A 13,199-nucleotide genomic window follows, 5' to 3' on the forward strand; every position below is an offset into this window, starting at 1 on the left:
TGGCATTAATCTATCTATTTGTACCTCTACTGCATTTATTTTATTAAACATTCAAAAATATATACTAAGTATCTGATAAAAAATTACACAGGGAAAAAGTAAAATATTTTATTCAGGCATACTAAGTAGAAAGAAACTAAAGAAATGAGAGTATTCTCTTCAAAGAATGCTAATAAAAATCATAGCAACAGCCCTAATAATAAATTAAGTAGATTTGCCCTTGTAGAATGAATGCCATACACCAAGACAAAACTACTGGCACGTCTCAGAACAAAGAGTAATGAAATCAATGTGCTATGAATGAAAGATGATTTCTGCCACTGTATGATTATGTGAGGAATTAGTACCACATTACAGTGAATAAAATAGGCCAACAGCCCTGGCCAGGTAGCTCAGTTGGTTAGAGTGTCATCTCAATATGCCAAGGTTGCAGGTTCAATCTCTAGTCAGGGCACATACAAGAATCAACCAATGAATGCATAAATAAGTGGAATAAGAAATTCTTGTTTCTTTCTCTTTCTCTCCCTCTAAAAAATCAATAAAAAAGTAAAATAGGCCAAGAACATAACAAAGAAACCTGGTCTACCTAAAGAGAAAAAGATTAATATTATTTCATTTTCGGTGATACACGTATATCCCAGAAAGGAAATTTCCAGATAAGGAAGTGTGTCAGTATGCAGACCTTTATTTGTGTCTACATGAAACAGCTCCAGGCTGCTATGGAGTCTGGGTCTTCAAGGAAGCAGTTAACAGACCTCGGATATAAATTGGGTGTAACTATGGGCAAGCTAATTATTTAACCTCTCTATCTATGCCTGTCTCCCCATTTGTAAATGGAGTCAAATGATTATAAGATTTGTAATTTGATTAAAAGATACAAAACATGTAGAGCAGTGTTTGGCACATAGTGATAAATAAATGATAACTATTATTATTTATATGATGATTGGTTTAAAGGTTTATTTTTAGAGAGGCGGGAGTGGAGGGAGAAAGAGATAAAAAACATTGTATGTGAGAGAAACACCGACTGATTGCCTTTTACACGATCCCCACTGGGACTGAACCCACACCCCGGGCATGTCCCCTGATCAGACACGAACTGGCAACTCTTTGCTTTTCAGTATGATGCCCAACCAACTAAGCCACACCAGTCAGGAAATAAGTCTACTTCTTAAAAAACAGTTTCTCTGTCTCTACCAGTAACAAGCACACTGGCCTCCTGTCACTGCCAGTGCACTTTCTTTTCTTCCTGCCCTAATCTCCTCCCCCAAACCTGCTAGTTTCTAATCTGCTCACCCTTAGAAAGCTGATAATCAGGCTAATATGAGAGCCAATGTAGCTCTCCTGTAATTAAAATGGATGAACAGAATTTATGATGATTAGTTTGACTTACAATGCTTGACAGAATCCCTGAAGTATTAGGGAGAAATTACTAGATAAGTGTAGTATGAATGATCCATATATTGCTACCATATAACCATACACAATTTTACATTTTTAATAGCTTTATTCTGTATAAAATTGTTTTTGAATAGTGAAAACTTATTTATTGTTTTCTGGGCTACGTAAAGGTGAACAAAACCAAATAAAAATATTTTTAACACATCCCCTTCATCTGAAAGGTCTCCCATTTCACAAACTTAATATCAATGTATAATGAACCTGTTTTTGTTCTAAGTTTCCAAACTTAATTTGCTGGGAGAAATTAATTAGGTGTCTTAGACACCTAAAAAGAAACCCTTTTTTGAGCCCAAATCAACTTACCTGCAGAGACCGAAGAAAGAGTACCCACACTTCATGAGGCAGTTCAGTTTCAGACACTGAAAGTAGCAATTCAAAACAACTCCTACAATATAAAGAAATAAATCAGCATATAAAGTGGCTCAGGTCATGATCAAACTCTATGACACTGATACTGAGTATATATTTTACAGTTGTTTAGACTTAAATTCTGGTTTTTTACTCTTCAAAATTTTCTTCAGTATTGTTACATTGGCTTTCAACTTTAAAAAAGAAAAACTAGGAGACTAAATAATTACATTGTTACTTTAATACATTCAGTTAAGAATATAGACTTTTGACAACTCTAATTGAACAATAAAATAATTTAAATTAAAAAAATACAGACCTTTAAAAAATCACATACCAAACAGTTTTGTTTAGTTAATTACAGTGTGGGGAAAGGTACCCATACAGAAAACAATGAAACAAACAAACACTGGCTTTGTTCTGATTCCAGAAGACAAAAACAGGAGCTCATGCTCCTGTCAATTCAGCTAATCAAGTGACAAATGCATGCAAGTGTCATCTATATAGGTTGTTGTCATTTACACAGGAAGCAGAAAGACAGTAAAGGCTATTTCTTTACCTCTTACAAATCAAGCAAGAAAAAAAAGTTTTCTTCTTTTTACTGTTAACTAATAATAAGGAAAAAATAACAGATTTTAAAAAGGAAATGCATTAACAACTTGAATAAAGATCAGCTCAAAATATCAATAAACCAACAGCTTTCTAAAATCTTGCAAAATGTTACTTTACCCTTTAGAGATTAGGGTAGGTAATATAAAAAACAGATTTAGTAGGAGGAATAATGGGATTATAAAACAAGGAATGTTTGTGTTCCATCAAAAGTACAGTATTAAAAGTTTTGGGTTTTGGAGAATAGGAAAGAAACCAGGTGAGGCCAGAGAAAAATAAAAAGACCACCCAGACAAGAAGTTATCTCAACAAACAATCTGTGAGCTGAACAAAGGTGATTGATTCCCCAGACAAAAACTAAATAGCTGCCACATTTTTTCAGTTTGCAGATGAAATTACATTAGAGGTATAATTTGTCTGCTAGCTGGCAACCAAATATTAAAATAGCAGCTAAATTATCGGGGACTCTTAAGGTGGTAATCTTACACCCTATCCTGGTATTTTCTGCTAGTAAAATTCCTAGTTCCAATAACATAACTAAATTGGAGATTTCATGTTTCCCCCTTCCCCACAATGTTCCTCTAAGACCAAAACTGTTTCCAGATACTCCGTCACTTGAATTTGAACTACACCTGAGGAGAGAGAAAATCTATCATTCTTGGATTCTAGGCCTCAGTAGGAAAAAAAACACTAGAGGCAAACAGGTTATGTTGCTTGGCTTGTATGGGTTGGCCAAAAAGTCCATTTAGTTTTTTCCATAAAATAAAAGACACATTTTTCATTTTCACCAGTAACTTTATTGATTTGGATAATTAGAGTATGTTGGCTATCGCCCACTATGGCTTCTAGTGGGCAGAGGCCAGGGGCGCTGCTAAACATCTCCCAAAGTGTGAGATGGCCCCACAGCAAAGAATTACTTGGTCAAAATATCAACAGTACCAAGAAACTTCGTGAACCATTTTTGACACTTCGAGCAGTCACAGAACCTTCTCCATACACTACATGGATTTTTTTTGTTTCGATTGCATTTTTACCTTTCTTGAAATAATAAAGTATAACATGCCAAAAATGTTGCATATTTTCTTCTATTTTCAATATTAAAATGGCTGCACAAAAATTCACCAATTTTGATGTTTTTTTTTTAATGCGCACTGATATGACAGCTGTCACAACACAGTCTAACTAAATTGTTTCAAATGAAGTTAAAGACAACTAAGCACTACTGGAACCATCTTATGGAAGAAGGAAAAAAAAGAAACTTTTTGTCCAACCTAATACTTTATTTCCTGGGAACCTGAGTGTGAAGTCTCAGAGCACAGAAAATTTCATGCAAAAAGTATGACTCTAACAGCGCTTCACTGAATACCATGATGCCATAGTAACTAGAAGTTAGGCAAACATTACAACCAAAAGTACTCAGTTTAAAGAATGATTTAAGTTCTTAAACTTACAGTACTAATCTGCCAAGCACTAACAGGACATCTTCACATTCAGTAGTTAAGTACGGACGCGCACTGGCAAAGCTTTGGATGGCAAGTCGATATACCTCCAGAAGATACACCATATGTTCTGATGCATTCTTGTTGCTTGCATATTGCAACAGGGTCTAAAAACATAAAATTAGAGTTTTAATTATTAAAAAAGTAAAAACAATGAAACAAACACTGTCTTTGTTCTCTTTTTTTTTTCTGAGACACAATACACCTTTTATTTGCCTTTTAGGATTGGGCTTATTTAGAGGATTCTATTTTCATCACTTAATGAACTATTTTTGCTGAGTTAAAGAAAAGGCAGAACTGCTCTTCTGACATGAAAATAGAAGACTGAAACATGAAAATCTATGAGTAGAGCCATAAATTGCCTATCATGGTTCTTTCTAAACGTCTGGAGTTACCGTCTTTAAAATCCAATGAGTTTCGATAATACAACATTAAACTGAGCAATGACCATGTCCAGGAACTAGGTATGCAAGAATTAAGACTAATCCCTGCTTTCTAAAAAAAGACTTATTCTTGAGTATGGCCCTCAGTTCTACAGTTCAAAAAAATATTTTTTTGCATACACAGAACTGATTAGGCTTAATTTATTCATACTAATTTATAAAAGGTTGGCGTTATAATTTATATTTAATTTTATTTTCAAAAATTAACATAAGTCAAAATGTTTACTTGTTTACAGTGAGGGCATAGTCACATCGTCACTCAGGATACCCCATTTATCTAAGACACTGTCTGATGGGCACAAAATCTAAAATAAAGGAAAATGGAGCCACAATTAGACTTGATAAATGACATGTCCAATACTAAGAATTTTCTGATAAACCATTATACAGTAAGAGTTTTCTTAACTAACACACTGGATTATCCAATCTTTATATGCCAAAATGATCAAGCCAGTTACGTTAGTATACCCATTCAATTAAGTACCTTACTCCTCTACCAGTCACTTTAGAAAAATGGGCTCCTTCTGTATTTGCCCCCATTAAACCAAATCCCAAATTTTAAGAAAAAAAAAAAAACTGAATAAGAAGATTATAAAACTGACCCCATAAAATTTCCCAGCTAAATGAGTAGAGAGAAGGAACATAGAATATGTATTTATCTGTTCCATAGGTAAGATTGAGCTTTACAAATTCATATTTAGAAGCAGCATTTATTCTCCTTGAGGTGAGATTTTAAATCATATCCATCACTATAGGCCTAATACTCCTCCACCTACAGGACATTCTCAATTCTCACTAAATGTATGCTGAATATACTCACCACTTTTTCACTTGACAAATATTAGCCTACTCTACGTACAGTGCTGGGTGCTGGGGAAAGACATGGGGCCTATCCTCCGGGAGCTTTCAGAATGAGTCACACATGATAGTTCAAACCACACATGCAAATTAACCAACTGCTAGCTAAAGTATGCAAAAAGAAGGGCTGAGTGCATACAGATGAGGTGGGTCTTTCCACAGTCCACCTCTGTATTTAGAATGCCCCTGTCACCAATGTAATCATCCTTGGACACAGACACTCCACAAAGACTACACCAAGTAACACAATTTCAAACATTCAATACCTCATAGGTATTTGTTTGCAGTTTGCCCTATATTGATTTATATTTTTTTTAATTCCCAAATCTTTTTCATGTGTTAGTCCAATGAAGTAGTGAAGTCTCCTTAACACACACTATGAGCATACTCTGGGCATCTGAATAGGCACTGGAATAATCTTTACTCTTACGTTTTCTAAAAACAGAAGACTTGACTTTGGGTGGTAAATACACAATGCAATATACAGTCCATGTATTACAGAATTGTACACTTGAAACCTAATGATTTTATTAACTGGTGTCCCCCCAATAAGTTTAATGAAATTAAAAAAATATGAATGAATTATAAGTAAATAATATTTCAACAAGAAATTATTTCATCAGAATGAAAAAGAAAAGTGGGAAGTATCTTATTTTATTTTAGAAATTTAAATTTTAGGCACCAAACTGAAAAAGAAAGAAGAAATAAATGATATATATAAAATCCCTCAAGTTCATTGGTATTCTTACAGAGACCAAATCAACAGCCTCTTCTCTTTGTTTCAGTAAACTCATTTATCCCATGAACACCTATTATGTGGCAATACTATGCTGGGTACTGTGGGTGGAGGACTCTATTCCTACCCTTAAAAAGCTAAATATACAGCCCTGCCTAGTGTAGCTCAGTGGATTGAGCGCAGGCTGTGAACCAAAGGGTTGCCGGTTCAATTCCCAGTCAGGGCACATGCCTGGGTTGTACACCAGGTCCCCCAGTGGGGGACACATGGGAGGCAACCACACACTGATGTTTCTCTCTCTCTTTTTCCCTCCCTTCCCCTCTCTAAAAATAAATAAATAAACATCTTTTTAAAAAGCTAAATAAGTTCTTGCTTTATATCTCACTCAAATGCCCCCTTAGACATTTCCATTTGGATGTCCTACTTCAATCTCAAACTCAACATATCCAAAATGAACACCTTTACCAGAAAATACACTCTTCTTTTCAAATGGCAGAGTCAAAAGATTGTCTTTTTAAAATTTTATTTATTTATCTTTAGAAGGGAAGGGAAGGAGCAAGGGAGAGAAATATCAATGTATGGATGTTTCGTGTGTCCCCTGCTGGGAACTGGCCTGCAACCCAGGCATGTGCCCTGACTGGGAATTGAACCGCGATCTTTTGGTTCACAGGCCCGCACTCAATTCACTGAGCTATACCAGCCAGGGCTAAAAGATTATCTTTGAAACCACTACATCAAAGTCTGTAATTCAACCTCAGAAATACCTATGTCTCTTTCCCCTAAGCTTTATTTCTATAGCCAATGACCTAGACCACGTGCCCAACATCCTTCCACTGAACTACTACAATAGTTAACTTCTCTTACTAAATACACTCCATTTCTGTACATGTGTTAAATGACAACACATTTGCACATTAAAAAATTAATGCATGGGCTCTAGCTGGTGTAGCTCAATGGATTGAGCGTGGGCCTGTAAACCAAAGAGTTGCTGGTTTAATTCCCAGTAAGGGCACATGCCTGGGTTGCAGGCCAGACCCCCAGAAGGGTATGTGTGAGAGGAAACCACACATTGATGTTTTTCTCTCTTTCTCCTTCCCTTCCTCTCTCTCTAAAAATAAATAAAACTCTAAAAAAAGTATTAAAAAATTTTTTTAAAGATCTGCTTGGAAAAAAATTAAAAGGCAAGGGAGAAAAAAGACTAGAAGGAACTTCCCCAAATACTAACATGGTTATTAGCACTGGGGCAGTAGTAGGAATATGAAAATTTTTTGTCATCTATATTTTCTGAACGTCCCAGATTTTCTGTAATAAGCAATATTACCATATTCTGCCATGTATAATGTGTTCCCATGTATAACGCACAACCATATTTTTGTACACATTATACAAGAGATTATTATACCCATTATTATACCAATGCTATGTAATTGTTATACCCACATGCAATATGCACCCTTGTTTTTCCTTCAATAATTTGGGCAAAAAGTGCGTATTATACAAGGCAAAATATGGTACGTTTACAGTAAAGGGAAAAGTATCTCCTCTCATCCCAAATCTACCTTCATTCCTCACTGCATGGCTTCAAAGAGGTTGGCAGTATCCTGACTATTCTATAAAACTATCAAGGAGGGAAATTTCTTTCAGGGTGGTCATTATTTCATATAGGAATGCATTCTAATTTAAAACTCAAATCATTCAAGACTAAATTTCCCTATGGAATAATCATAACTTAACGTTTCTGAGCACATAGTATGTGTTAGGGTTAGGCATTTTCCCAAGAGCTTTACATGCTACGAATATTTAAAACAACCTGCCCTGGCTGGTGTGGCTCAGTGGATTGAATGCTACCCTGTGAACCAAAGGGTCACTGCTTCAACTCCTTGTCAGGACAAATGCCTGGGTTGCAGGCCAGGTCCCCAGTAGGGGTGGCACTCAAGAAGCAACCACACACTGATGTTTCTCTCCCTCTCTTTATCTCTCCCTCCTCCTCTCTCTAAAAATAAGTAACATCTTTAAGAAATACAACCCTATGAGCCAGGTGATTATGATTAGCACAATTTTAAAATGAGAAAACAAAGACACAGTCATTTGCTTAATGACATCCAATAGGTTAAGTGTTAAATTCAGGATTTGAACTAGGGTCACGTAGCCCCATGTGTTTTCAAAATGCACAACTCTACAAATACTTTAAATGAGCTTTTAAATTCTGCTTTTTTCCCCACTGTGCATTAACTTTACTGATGGCTCACAAAGAAATGACAAAAAGTACCTGGTATTGGCCCTGGCTGGTGTAGCTCAGTGGATTGAGCACAGGCCTGCGAACCAGAGGATCGCGGTTCAATCCTCAATCAGGGCACATGTCTGGGTTGCAGGCCAGTTCCCTGCAGGCCAGTTCCCAGCAGGGGATGCATGAAAGGCAACCATACATTGATGTTTCTCTCCCTCTCTCCTTCCCCTCTAAAGATAGATAGATAGATAAATAAATAAATAATTTAAAAAATTTTTTTAAAGTATCTGGTATTTACTATTAAAACTGCATGTCCTATGGCAATAGGAAATTATGTGACTCATAATAGAGGAGGGTTTGCATTATTTCAAATTTTGCACACAAAGCTAGAGGCCTTTTGACTTTAACTTCTCAATATTTTATTAAATAAATTTGAGTAAAATGTGATTGCACTATGATAGACTTCAAACAAGAGGTAGCACTTGAGCTAGGCTTCTAAACTACGGGGTCACTTTTGAAAACACACATATTAGGGGAACAGAAGGACTCCGAGTAGACAATAACTTGAACAAAGTAAAAAAACTACTAAAACAGTGACAGCGCTTAAAACATCAACTGGTGAGGAAGCACCAGAGGTTTCCCATGAAGATGCTACACTGGCTATGAGATGAAATAGAATGAATGGGAAGAGAATAGCTGGTGGCTTACACTGAGAAAAGCTAGAGTAAATTAAGTCTTTTACGTATGCTTTTAATAGGCCCCAATTCCCACTTTCTGTATCTAGTTAGTTGATTTTTTTAAACCCAGAAATATGACTGACTGATTTATCCATCTTTCTATTCATCCTCCTGATTAAATTTCACTGGATTTGGTCCATCACTCTGGACTAAAATCTGTCATGGAATTTAACTATGCTTTCTAACTTCATTTCATTTTCAATTTTTAAAAACATCTTTTACTGTTATCAGAAAAGCATCCTTGGCTGGTGTGGCTCACTGGATTGAGCGCAGGCCTGTAAACCAATGGGTTGCCAGTTAGATTCCCAGTTGGGGCACATGCATGGGTTGCAGGCCAGGTCCCTGGCAGCAGTGCGCAAGAAGCAACCACGCAATGATGTTGCTCTCCCTTTCTTTCTCCCTCCTTTCCCCTCTCCAAAAATAAATAAATAAAATCTTTTTTTAAAAAGCAATAAATTTACTTTTCAAAAAATATAGATGGAGCCCCGGCTGGTGTAGCTCAGTGGATTGAGCATGGGTCTGTGAAGCAAAGGGTTGCCGGTCTGATTGCGGGCCAGGTCCCCAGCAGGGGACATGAGAGGCAACCACACATTGATGTTTCTCTCCTACTCTTTCTCCTTCCCTTCCCCTCTCTCTAAAAAATAAATAAGTAAGATATAAAATAAATATATAAATGGAAAAGTAAAAATTAAAATGTCAACTATCCACACTACCAGCACCTAGTAATAGACCACTACTAACAGACAATATTAAGTTTGAGAAACTTTTATGCCTCAATAAAAGCATTTTAATTGAATCATACTCTTCACTGTTTTATAAAACTTTCAATATTGTATTTTTCTGATAAAATTTTTTAATTTAATTTATTTTTTAGAGAGGGGAAGGAAGAAAGTAAGAGAGGGAAGAGAAACACCAATGTGTGGTTGCCTCTAGTGCACCTTGCACTGGGGACCTGGCCCACAACCCAGGTATGTTACCCTAGACTGGGAATCGAACTGGTGACCCTTTGATTAACAGGCTGGCACTCAACCACTGAGCCACACCAGCCAGGGTCAACATCAGTATTTCAATGGTACACAGTCTTGCATGGGATCCACAATTTACTACCCAATTCTCTGTTTCTGGACATTGTGGTTTCTAACTGCATTATTATACATAATGGCAAGAGGACCGACCCCTCTATTTAATTTTTTCCATGTAAGCATGATAATTTTTTTAGGATAATGTCACATAAATGAAATTGCTGAGTCAAAGAATGCCTAAATTTTATGGCTTTACATAATGCCAAATTCTGTTCCATAAAAATTTGTTCCAATTTACATTTCTAATATTAGGGTAAGACAGTGACTGACTGAGGAGCTGTCACAATTATACTATAGCAGATGGATGGACGGGGGAAATATGATGTGTTCTTTATTCAACTTAAAATCCTTTCATTATGTTGCAATAAAATAAAATATTTCATGTTTCTTTTATGATGTAACCTGAACATTTAATTACTACAGCATCTGCATGTATCTTCATCTGAATTACCAGTAGTATTAGGGAAGAAAGTTTGAATGAGAACAGCATCAACAGTTAACTTAAATTTTCAAAAATAAATCAAAGAGGATGGAACACTTCCTAACTCATTCTTCGAGGTCAGTATTTCTCTGAAACCAAAGCAACGCAAACACAACAGTGAAGAAAACTACAGACCGATATCACTTATGAACACTGATATACAAACCATCAACAAAATACAAGGAAACTGAATCTCCTGGCATATTAAAATAGATTATACACCATGACTAAGTGGAGATTTATTCCTGGAATGCAAGAATGGTTCAGCATATGAAAATCAATGTAATACAGTCCTCTGCCACTTAACGACAGCAACTACTCCTAGGCCACAAACCTGTACAGCATGTTACTGCACTGAATACTGCAGGAAATTGTAACACAATGTTATTTATGTTTCAAAATATATCTAAACATAGGAAAGTACTAAAAATATGGTAGAAAAGATTTTAAAATGGCACACCTGTATGGGACACTTACCATGAATGGAGATTCCAGACTAGAAAATGCTCTGGATGAGTCAGTGAGGGATGAGTGAATGTGAAAGCCTAGAATAATACTGATCACTACTGTTGGCTATATATAAACACTGCACACTTAGGCTACACTAAATCTAATTTTAAAATGTTTTTTTAAAATGATAAATTAACCTTAGCTTACTGTAACTTTACTTTTTAAATAACAAAATTTTTAAAACTTTTTAACTTTTGTAATAACACTTAAAACACAAACACATTGTAGTTGTACTAAAGTGCCCTCATCCAGGGTTGGCAGAGACAGCTGAGATTTTACTTTGGAAAAAAGAAAAAAAAAAACCACACTTGATTTGGCTTTGAGCTGGAAGCATGGGTAAGAGGTGACCCCCCAGGGCAGCAAACTCCTCCACCCCAAGGGTAAGCGAGCTGAGGACTGAGGCTGAGCCTCAGGGTGGGTCTCCTGTGCCTACTGCTCCTCTGCACAGCTGCACAGCTCCTTTCCCTCAGGCCTGGAGGACAGGAGAGACCACAGCAATGGTTCACCTGGAAAAAACACCAGATGACTCAGACCTCAGCTTCCCAATGTGAGTCTCGATCTTCTTCATAACCATCATCTTGGAGGAGCTGAAGCTGGTGCTAGTGCATGTGGCTAAAGGAGCCAGAGCTCCCGGAGATCAAGGTGGCCTGAAAGCCCAAGCCACAGGTTAGGTTCCTGTAGGTTGGGCTCAGCCTACCTGAGTAACCACTGGTAGTATTGGTAATAGATACTCATGTTCTATATCCCAGACTCCATCCAGTTCTCCTTGCTCTCCAGCAGTTTGTAGTAGGTGGCAATCTCCACATTCAGGACCAGCTTGAAGTTCATGACGTGCAGGTGCTAGGCCATGTCCAGTTTGGGGGTTCTCAGAGCAGCTTCCAGCTGAGCCACACTGGCCTGGCATCCTTGACAGCCAGCTTCCTACATTGCTCGTCATTAGTGATGGCAGCCTCCAGGGAAGCCCTCTGGCCTTTGAGGCTCTCAATCTCAGCCTGGAGTCAGGTGATGTTTAAGTTCATCCCATAAATCTCCATTTTCATGTGATGCAGGTCACCCCCCTGCTTCCAAGCCAATGTCTGCAGTTCCTCATACTTGGTCTGATACATCATCTTCTCAGCCTTGGCCTGGCTGTGGTTGGCGATTTCCTCAAACTGAACTTTGATCTCAGCTATGTCATCCGGGTCCAGAGAGAAGTTGTTGTCCATGGACAGCTCCACAGGCAGCACCATGAACATGTCGGAGATCTGGGACTACAGATCATTAATCTCCGCCTCTTACAGCTGCCTACAGAAGCTGATCTCATCGGTCAGCTCTTCCAGGCAGAACTCCAGTTCCACCTTGTTCATGTAAGCTTCATACACATCCTTCTTGATGAGGACAAATTTACTCATCTCTGGTACTTGCCAATCTCATCCTCATTATTATTCAAGTCCTCCGCCAGTCCCTGCATGATGCCAAACTCCACTTCCAGCCTCAGTTTCACCTGAGCCAGCATGTCTAGCTGCCACTGAAGGTTGCTGCTGTAGCTCTCAAACATGTTGCACACGTTACTGCTAGCCATCTTACGCTGCTGCTGCAGGTTCCACTTGGTCTCCAGAATCTCATTCTGCCTCTCCAAGCCCCACACCTCATTAATGAAGGAAGCAAATTTGTTGCTGAGGCTCTTGATCTTCTCCTTCTCCTGGTCGTGCACAGCCTGGATGTTGGGGTCTATCTCCAGCTTCAAGGGATTCAGCAGTCTCTGGTTCACCTGGACATCTCTAATGCTACCCATACTCCCAGCCCCATCATAACACCTGACCAGATTCATATTCGCATCCAGGACAACCTGGTAGCCACCGCCCACCAGGAAAAAGGCTGAGGAGCCAATGCAGATGCTGGGCCCACTTGAGTGCAAGCAGCTACTTAAGACCTGGGGGCCAGAGGTTGACACCTTGTAGGTCTTGAGTCACCCTTGTGGACATGGTGGAGGCTGGAGTTAAGGTAAGGAGGCCAAACCAGGCAGAGACTCGAGAAGGAGCCAATAAGCTGCTTTAATATCTTCTTTCTTTTTATCCTTATTCTATAAGTTTCCTTTTTTTAAATTTTGAATATATTATTTTTATTTTAAACTTTTTTGTTGTTAAAAACTAAGATATAAACATACACACTAACCTACCTAGGCTTACACAGGGTCAGGATCACCATTATCACTCTTTCACCTCCACA

At 37.8% G+C, this 13,199-nt stretch overlaps 1 protein-coding gene and 1 pseudogene across 1 annotated transcript in view; both read right to left on the reverse strand.

Moving 5' to 3' along the window:
- RLF (RLF zinc finger) overlaps positions 1-13,199 on the reverse strand; it is an 86,356-nt gene that overhangs the window by 51,710 nt on the left and 21,447 nt on the right. The window contains exons 2-3 of the mRNA XM_037149334.2: positions 3,870-4,024; positions 1,765-1,846 (exon numbers count right to left, since the gene is read on the reverse strand). Coding sequence (XP_037005229.2) covers positions 1,765-1,846; positions 3,870-4,024 — 237 coding nt within the window. The remainder of the gene's footprint in view (positions 1-1,764; positions 1,847-3,869; positions 4,025-13,199) is intronic.
- LOC119052257 (keratin, type II cytoskeletal 8-like) lies at positions 11,351-13,026 on the reverse strand (annotated as a pseudogene).

The sequence above is a fragment of the Artibeus jamaicensis genome, unplaced genomic scaffold (genome assembly GCF_021234435.1).
Source record: "Artibeus jamaicensis isolate MK-2021 breed Jamaican fruit bat unplaced genomic scaffold, CSHL_Jam_final scaffold_847, whole genome shotgun sequence".
NCBI lineage: Eukaryota > Metazoa > Chordata > Mammalia > Chiroptera > Phyllostomidae > Artibeus > Artibeus jamaicensis.